Raw genomic sequence first — 10,240 nt, 5'->3', positions numbered from 1 at the left:
AAGTTAATTATGCAAAAAAATGCAAGGGCCCTTACAAATTAACTTTTGTAAAAGTAAAGAAAGCTTTAAATAGAGGCACCCGTAAACATCCATCAACAACATCCACAACCACACTTAACACTTAAATGCATTATAAAATACTTAAAACCCACCAAGATTGTAAATGACATTCAATACAATAATGGAATTTGGAAATCATAACAACCTGACTCTGATAGCAATTGAAGGAACTCTAAATATAAAGGAAATTTGAGCGGAAGCGGGTCGTTCCAAACTCCATTGTGAAAGATCTCAAACATTTACAATCATATTAAACATATTATGCATTAATCAATAAATTACAACATGCTTTGAATCAAATACAAAGGATAAGAGAGACAATAACTTTGAAGAACTCTTTCTTCACGTATATCCCTCGAACAAATTCGAATGCAACGAGCAACTGGAACTTCCTTGAACACCAATGAGTAAAACTCGATCGACGAACAACACCGAACACTACTACAAGATTGCCTTGGTATTCTCGGTGTGAGAATCCATGAGCTGTGGGCTCTATCTTATTTTGGATTGAGGGGAGGATTGAAGTAAATGACTGAGTAAGCGACAGAAGCATCGTGTGGAAGAAGGAAGCCTATCGCATAGACTAGATACTCGATTGTTTAGAAACGAGTACTATCGTATAGTAAAACTTGATCCTATCGTTTAGTCTCTCGATTAGTAAATTGTTTGAGACGTTTCGTTATATAAGATTTTGAAAACAGATTTTCCTTTTATCTCACAGTTGCCATAAAATGGTGTATAACCACCCAATAAGGTCGGTTATTGATAAAAAGAAATATCAATTATCATATCATTAATAAATTTAAAATAAATACAATAACTAACTTATCATATTATATTTATAACCTATAGTTTTAATATTGCATCATATGTAACATATAAACCATAGTTCTTTTTCTATTTTATGACATTTAATATAAATCATATTTATATTAAATTTAATTCTATGAATGTATTCATAGAATTTATATTTGAATCATATTCAAATACTAGTTACTCCAATCAAATAATAATGTACCTAATACATCATATCAATTATATCATATATAATTTAATTAATTTAATTATATCATATATAATCAAATTTCTGCTTGTTAATTTGAACACTTCAAACTAACCCAAAAACTGATTCTCAACTTGAATTCATTAAGCTACCAAAGAAACCTTATCGACTTGTAGCTTGAAGCTCCAACTGTACGTGAATAATTGACTAAACTCTTTAATCACGATATCCACATCCATTAACTGTTGGGCACTCCAGTGAAGTCCGACAGCTGCACTCTTTGCACTACAGATATATTTCTGTGTCCATTGAATATAATCAATCAATAGTACGTTGACCCTTCACAAATCGCTCGTAAGTACAACTATGCCAAATTACCGTTTTGCCCTTGTAGTTACATCTAATTCCTTAAGTACCACTAATCCCTCTAATGAATAATAGATCATAGTCCCACTATGACTAAACCCTTCTCGGGCTAAGAGAAGGTGTGGCGCCACATTGTTCAAGCCCCGGAATCAGCCTCTAAGGGAGCAATTTATCTACTTACCCCTGTTTTAGAGAATGAGTGAATTCTGTCTTGTGTAGCTAAGTTCTCAGCTTCCCAATCAGACGAATCCCTAAAGTGGTAGGCTTGTTGAGTCGATCTGGCCATTCTCACTCACACAAATCAAAGGACCGCTCTCATAGGTAGGAATTCACAACTCACTCAGGATTAAGGTCATGTTACCTATGGTCATCCTAGTGAAATGAAAGTCTCAATTATGAATGGCGTTATATAACAAGACTAAACATTTCGTGGTCCGGTCTTATACAAACTCCTTTGTATAGAATATCCTCGCTCGCATATCTAATACATGAATGATCAGGATCAGATCATTTGTAGAACTTTACAACATTTGTAACACCTACAGAGCAGGCCACACTCGTAGTGTCACCAAGATGAGGTATCCCTCCTTATCCATATACTACAGACCACTAGGTTATCACTTAAAACATGATCCACCTGTATGTCTCCACATACATGTTTAAGTTACAAATAACCATGGATCTTAGTTTATTGGTTTGTGGTTAATGCAACTAAAATATCTCATATTTCATAGACTGAAGTGAATAATATATCATATATTATAAATCATAAAGTGTTTTTTCATAGAAGTGTTTACAAACTAAGGACCTTACTAGATTTAAAGCATTAACCCCAATAGATTTAACATTCCAGAACTATATAATAGAACATTGAATAGTATCCCAGCACTCAGCACCTGGTAGACCTCAACAAAATAGTGTATCAAAAAAGAGAAATCGAACCCTATTGGACATGGTTCAGTCTATGATCAGTTACGCTTCCTTACCTGACTCGTTTTGGGGTTATGTAGTAGAGATTGCAGCGTATATCCTGAACTTTGTTCCTTCCAAGAGTGTTGTCAGAACAACTTTGGAGTTATGGAATGGTTGTAAAACTAATTTACATCATTTCAGAATATGGGTTGCGCAGCACATGTGTTTGAGGCTAATCCTAAGAAATTTGAACCACGTTCAAGGTTGTGCCTATTTGTAGGCTACCCCAAAAGAACGAGAGGTGGTTAATTCTTTGATCCTAAAGAAAACAAAGTAATTGTATTGACAAATGGTACTTTTCTTAAAGAATGTCACATAAGGGAGCACAGGCCTAGAAGTAAGATTGTGTTGAATTAGATTTCCAAAGAAACTACTGAATCTTCAACAAGAGTTGTTGAAAAACCTAGTACTTCAACAAGAGTTGTTGAAGTATGTTCATCTAGTAGGTCAAATCCACCTAAAGTGTTGAGGGAACCTCGACGTAGTGGGAAAGTTGTGAACCCACCTATTTGCTATATGGATTTAATTGAAATCCTGGCTATGGTAGTTGATGGCGAAGTTGATGATCCATTGTCTTATAAGAAGGCAATGGAGAATGTTAACAAAGATGAATGGATCAAAGCAATGGATCTCAAAATAGAGTCTATGTACTTCTATTCCATATGGGATCTAGTAGATCAACCTGTTGGGGTTAAACCTATAGGCTGTAAATGGATCTACAAGAGGAAACGGGGTGCTGATGGGAAGATGCAAACCTTCAAGGCTAGATTGGTAGTAAAAGGTTAGACCCAGGTTAAGGAGGTTGATTATAAAGATACTTTCTCACCTATTGCCATGCTTAAGTCTATCTGGATCCTCTTATCCATAGCATCATATTATTACTATGAGATTTGGCAAATGGATGTCAAGACTTCTTTTCTGAATGGCAATATTAAGGAGACCATTTATATGGTGCAGCCCGAAGGATTCATAGCCCAAGTTCAGGAGCAAAAGGTTTGCAAGCTTAATTAGTCCATTTATGGACTGAAACAAGCTTCTCAGTCTTGAAACATAAGGTTTGATACTGCGATAAAATCTAATGGCTTTGATCAAAATTTTGATGAGCCTTATGTATACAAGAAGATCATCAATAGTTCAGTAGTTTTTCTAGTGTTATATGTAAATGATATCCTACTCATTAGGAATGATGTAGGTCTACTGAGTACAGTTAAGAATTGGCTAGCGACCCAATTCCAAATGAAATATTTGGGAGAGGCTCAGTTTGTTCTAGGTATTCAAATCTTTTGAGATCAAAAGAACAAAATACTAGCTCTATCTCAGGCATCGTATATTGACAAAATGCTTTTCAAATATTCGATGTAGAACTCCAAGAGTGGCTTATTGCCTTTCAGGCACAAAGTTACATTGTCTAAGGTGTCCTAAGACACCTCAGGAAGTTGAGAAGATAAGAAGGATCCCCTATGCATCTTCTGTGAGCCGCTTGATGTATGCGATGCTATGTACTAGACCTAACATATGCTCTGTAGTGGGGATAGTCAGTAGATATCAATCTAATCAAGGATTAAATCACTGAACAGTCATTAAAAACATCCTCATGTATCTACGGAGAACAGGAGGCTACATACTTATGTATGGTTCTAAGGATTTGATCCTTACAGGATACATGAACTATGATTTTCAGACTGATAAGAATTCTAAGAAATCTACATTAGAATCAGTGTTCACCCTTAACGGAGGGGCAGGAGTATGGTGAAGCACCAATCAGGGGTGCATCCCAGACTCCACCATGGAGGTTGAGTATGTAGCGACTTGTGAAGCTGCTAAGGAAGTTATTTGGTTCAGGAAATTCTTGACTGATCTGGAAGTTGTTTCAGACATATCAAAGCCCATCACACTTTATTGTGATAATAGTGGTACTGTGGCTAATTCCCGAGAGCCTAGGAGTCATAAGCGTGACAAACATATAGAGTGGAAGTATCATCTCATCCGAGAGATTATGCATCGAGGGGACGTGATTGTCACACAGATAGCTTTGGAACACAATGTTATTTATCAGTTTACAAAGGCCCTCACGGCTATGGTGTTTAAGGGTCACCTGCTGAGTATGGGTCTATGGGATAGGCCACATCTAGACTAGGGCAAGTAAGAGATTTGTACTGGGTGCATGTTATGCCTTAGCTTATTACTTGTGTACTTTGTATTTTGATTATATTGTACACTCCACTAGCTTTACGACAAGTGAGAGATTGTTGGGGTTGATGTCTTAAATCTCGTAAGGTTCTATAGTTTGTAAACGTTGTTGAACAAACTCATTATGTATTTACTAAAATATATCATATTTTATTCATTATCTATAAAATATATGACATTTTAGTTTCATTAACCACAAACCAAAAAACTAACACCCGAGGTTATCTTTGTAACTTAAACATACATGTAGAGACATATGGGTGGATCATGTTTAAGTGATAACCTAAATGGTTTGTAGTAGATGGATAAGGCTGGGTACCTTATCCTGGTGACACTATGAATATGGCTCGCTTTGTAGGTGTTACAATTGTTGTAAAGTGCTATAAATAATCTCATCATGATCATTTATGATAGACATGCGAGTGGGGATATTCTATATGAAGGAGTTTATAACACCGGACCACGAAATGTTTAGTCTCATTATATAACACCGTTCATAATAGAGACTTACATTTCATTAGGATGACCATAGGTACCATGACTTGAATCCTAAGTGAGTTATAAATTCTTGCCTATGAGGGCGGTCCTTCGATTTGTATGTGAAAGAGTGGCCAGATCGCCGACTTAACAAGCCTACCATTTTGAGGATTCGTCTAATTGAGAAGCTGCGAACATAGCTACACAAGATGAAATTCACTCTTTCACCGAGACAAGGATAAGTAGATAAATTGTTCCCTTACGAGTTGATTCTAGATCTTGAACAATGTGACACCACACTCTCTCCTGGCCTGAGAGGGGTTTAATTATAGTTGGACTATGATTTATTGTTCATTAGAGGGATCGGTGGTACTTAAGAAGTTAGATGTAACTATAGGGGCAAAACGGTAATTTGGTCTAGTTGTACTTATGAGCAATTTGTGAAGGGTTATCGTATTGTTGATTGGTTATATCCAATGGACATGAAAATATATCTGAGTGCGAAGAGTACAATTGTCGGTCTTTAGTAGAGTGCCTAACAGTTAATGGACGGTGAATAATGTAATTTAAGAGTTTAATTAATTATTCATGTATGTACTGTTGAACCTTCAAGCTACAGGTCCATGAGGTCCTCTTGGTACCTCAATAGGATTTAGTTGAGAATCAGTTTTTGGATTAATTTGAATTGTTCAAATTAATAGAGGGATTTAATTATATATGATATGATTAAATTGTTTCAATTATATGTGATATAATTGTCATAATGTATTAGATACATTATAGCTTAATGAGAGGAAATAAATATTTGAATTCATAGTTGTTAAATGTAAAATAAATAATATTTATATTAAATGTCATATAAAAGAGAAAAGAAACTAAGTTTATATTGTATGCGATACAATATTAAAACTATAGGTTATATGTTATATTTGATATAACATTTAATTTAATATATATATATATACAATATAATAAGTTAGTTATCATATTTATATTTATATTATTATTATTATTTTAATAATAAGGAAGGAAGTTACAACTCCCTTTCCATTCTTTTCTCTCCACCCACATAAGTGGGTGGTGGTTATTTTTGGCAAGCAAAATAAAAGAAAAATGTTTTCTTCATCATCTTCTAAGTTTGGTTGAACGATTGAGAAAGTGTAAACGATAGAAATGTTCTGTGTCTTTGAGTTTTGTGTGAAAATTCTCAATCCCTCATTTACGTTAAGTTCTCCCACATATCCAAAATCGGCAGAGTCCACCACTCCTAGGTTCTCACCCTAAGAATACCAAGGTAACTTTTGTGGTAGTGTTCATACTTGTTCAAGGTTAATCTTGAAGAATGTCTTCAAGGAGTTCGTGATTTGCTCGAGGGAAAACATGAAGAAAATGTCTTCAAAGGTAAAGTTTCTTGAAACCCTTTAATTCTTTCTAAAGCATGCTGTAATTTAGAAACAAATGCATATCTTGTTTAATTGTTTACTATAAACTTTTTATTCAATAAAAATGGAATTTGGTCTATCCGCTTCCGCTCAAGGTTCTCTCCCATTAGAGTTCCTTCATTATCAACATATATATAAATAATATATATAATAAATCTCAGGTTGTGATTTCTTTATAAAAGCATATGGACAAATAGGGGTTATTTTATACCCTTATATCAACAAATACTTAATAAAATGATTAAATCACATTCTTTAGGAATGTTTTATATATAATTCTTTAATATTTGAATTATATGAATTTGACACCTCTAATCCTTCGTGATATAGTTATTAAGAGATTCATATAAATATGTAATGACTAGAAGATGCATGTTAAGCTTTTCATACACAACTAGATAAATGTGATATCTCATGGTATTGTATCCACCATAAGAGAATATGTCTAATCATAATCAATACCACTTCTTTGCGAAAACTGTTGTGGAACTTGTCTCACGTTATGTAATGTGATCTCATTGTTTTTCCTACAAATATTAACTTGTATCCCACATGTTTGGCATTCTCTAACATTTAAACTACTACTTCTCACGATTTGAAAAATAAGTTTATTTCTATTAGATCGTTTCATTCCATATAAGTCAATCATTTCTATGTCGCAATTTTTTTTTCAATATATCTGAGTATGTAATACTCATTTTCATAAATAATATCATGAGCAATATTGTATGCAAAAATATTGTCAATTGATTTAAGTATGATTCCATCTTTTTCTTGTCATGACATATAATTTATCGAAATCTCTTTGTTATCCTTTTTTACTTCAAGATTCTTATGAATATTCATATTTAGCATTTTTTTTGGAATGTTCATAATATTAACTGAGTCATTTTGATTATTGACTAGTTTTTTTTTTTTTTCGAGGATCTTTATCTTTGGAACTCAAGTGTCTCTAACACTTCAGGTGTGTTGTAGACTCATTAGCTTGAAATTTTAAATTGTGTATCTGCAACCATTATATATAACTTAGTCACTTTCTTGCAACAATAAATCTTCTGTAAATGTATCTAGCAATTAATTTGCAATATTTTACAAATGAATTATCTTTTGAACTTCTAATTCAAATTGATCTGTATGATGATCACAATGAAACAATACGTAGGCATTTCATTCAACTTATTATTCCAACTTTTTCTTAATCCACCTTAATGTTGGAAAATTTGTCTCATTAATAACAAATAACAAATCGTATAGTAAATACATCACCCATTAGGGGTTCAAAGTATTTATTAATTGATGTGAAATCAATTTCAATAGGAGATTTATGATATTTGATAACCTATGTAGATTATGGATACCTACATTAAATAATATATTATAACATATATATGGATATATATAATATGGGATTATTTGTTATAGAAAATAAATGGAGTGGAGAATAAGGTTTGAAGAAATGTGAGGATAAGGAGGAAGGTAGCAGCAAAGAAGGAGATGGAAGCCCACGGAGTATTGAAATAGTCACGTCTTAGTGAAGCCATAGATCGGTGCCACCATTTGTTGCAGTAGTCGTTTAATTCTTTGCTCATATGGTTGTAGTAGTAACATTTGTCTGGAAAGGTTGGGGCATTTAGACGTAGATTGTTAATTAGTTCGGCAACTTGTTGGTCACTACAACCAGAGGTGTTGCTAATGATTTTCTCCTTCACAAGTATACTCACATCTTTCTCTGTGTCAATCAAGTCATCTAAGAGTGCTACGTAATGGAATAAATACGTTTCATCCTCACTTACAATCTCAGATACAATCAAATTTCGAATATGTATTTCAAACACATTATGGATTATGGTAGGTGGAATTTTGAGAATCCCATTTTTAAAGCTGAAATCCATCATGCTCTTGGCTTCATCTGCTTTCTGTACCTTGACACCAGCCTCGCAGAGCTTAGTTAGATTTGGAGACTCCAAATACGACTCTTCTTCACTCTCCTTGAATTTTTTATACTCATCTGTGTCAGGTGAGGGGATGAAGTAGAATTTTAATAGATCCACCAAGTGTCTTACCTCTGTCGTCGCATTATAATGATAGCTATATCCAGTCGTGGTCGCTATAAACAACTTTGACATGCATTCCATGAAATGGACAGCTGGATCGTCATTTTCTGGTGGAAATGGTAATAGGTCATATAATTGTTGAAGAACAAAGAAAGGAAGTTGATTCTCATATATGGTTAGGTCACGTTCTACATCGTACAATATACGATAGATGAGGGACCCATCATCTATCCATTTCTCATCATCTTCAATGTAAAGGTCGTTTGTTATGTTTAGAAACTCCAATATAAAACAGCCATCTAAGAGCATCATTTTGGCAAAATTTTGTTTGTTCATGTCTATGGGGTGTCCATAGCAACTACGAGCTTTTTCCTCCCAAGAGCAAGCCAAACTCATGGCCTCCTTAACTCCCATTTTTGCACGACAAAGATAGGTTTTGAGAGCCCAGAGTTTATATTGTTCAGCGGCCATTAGTTCTGGTTGGCCATGGTGGAAAGGCCCAATTGAAATGAAACGAGGCGTGTACATTGTTTCATTCGTCTTGATGTGCCCTTTAGGAACTTTATACAATGAGCTATTTGGATTCACAGAAGGTAGTTCCATGATCATTTTTTCAATGGATATCACAACATCATCACCCTCTTCAACATCCTTATTATTATTATTATTCTCCATAATCATCTCTTCATCTCCTTCAACCTCACCCTTTTTACTCATTTCCAAATCACTTTCACCTGCAAACTATACACCACATCTATAATTAAAAACCCAATTAACCTCACCCTTCAACTCAAGATGCACTTAGGTATCATTGCTCATCTTCAAAAGCTAATATGAAAGAAGATATAGTACTTTACAAATTTTGAGTCATCAATGTTTAGATTTAAGGCCCTGTTTGTTTCACATAATGTGGTGAAGGTTTTGGAACATATCTCTAATATCCTTTGGTTGTTAATTGTTTCAATTTTTCAACTTTTACAAGCTAATATATTTATATTGAACTTTAAAACTCATCCAACATGGACTTTTTCATACCCTCAAATTTTTATACTTGAAAGATTAACCTATAAATTTATTTTATATTATCTTAACTATATAAGATAAAATTTATAGAATTTATTACTAATATATTACTTAATTTTTGCATATCTTTTAGTAATTAAATTTGATTTCTTAATTTTTAATTTTACTTTTAATAACGATTATATTTTAATCGGTTAATTGAATAAATAATATAAAAATATATTGAATAATATTAATTTCAAATATCAAATATATTTTATTAATCAAGTGAGCACAATTTTTTTAAAAAAAATAACAATAATATTTTTTTAATATTGAACTTCGAAGTTAGGAAGATAATCAAATCATCTCAATAGAAGATTTTTGCTTTATCTGTTTTTGGTTTTATTGCTTGTTGTTTTGTCTGGTTCAATAATACTGCTTATCCGAGTGAGTTTTACGGGCCGACTGGACCAGAAGCTTCTCAAGCTCAAGCATTTACTTTTCTAGTTAGAGACCAACGTCTTGGAGCTAACGTTGGATCCGCTCAAGGACCTACTGGTTTAGGTAAATATCTAATGCGTTCTCCGACCGGAGAAGTCATTTTTGGGGGAGAGACTATGCGTTTTTGGGATCTGCGTGCTCCTTGGTTAGAACCACTAAGGGGTCCTAAT

The 10,240-nt window shown here is 33.7% G+C and overlaps 1 protein-coding gene across 2 annotated transcripts in view; it reads right to left on the bottom strand.

Annotated features, from left to right (window-relative positions):
• Nucleotides 1-7,593: 7,593 nt before the first annotated feature.
• LOC120086757 (UPF0481 protein At3g47200-like) overlaps nucleotides 7,594-10,240 on the bottom strand; it is a 4,428-nt gene continuing 1,781 nt past the window's right edge. The window contains exons 2-3 of one of the 2 annotated variants that reach the window (XM_090318086.1): nucleotides 8,574-9,305; nucleotides 7,676-8,498 (exon numbers count right to left, since the gene is read on the bottom strand). In XM_090318086.1, the coding sequence (XP_090174212.1) occupies nucleotides 7,920-8,498; nucleotides 8,574-9,305 (1,311 nt within the window). In that variant the 3' untranslated portion in view covers nucleotides 7,676-7,919. Of the gene's footprint in view, nucleotides 9,306-10,240 lie in introns of both variants that reach the window. The other variant, XM_039043544.2, reaches the window with a different exon arrangement.

Source organism: Benincasa hispida, chromosome 9 (genome assembly GCF_027475165.1).
Source record: "Benincasa hispida cultivar pf3 chromosome 9, pf3_genome.v1.1, whole genome shotgun sequence".
Lineage (NCBI taxonomy): Eukaryota > Viridiplantae > Streptophyta > Magnoliopsida > Cucurbitales > Cucurbitaceae > Benincasa > Benincasa hispida.
Note: the sequence above shows the minus strand (reverse complement) of the source record. Positions and strands in the feature narration are given on the sequence as shown.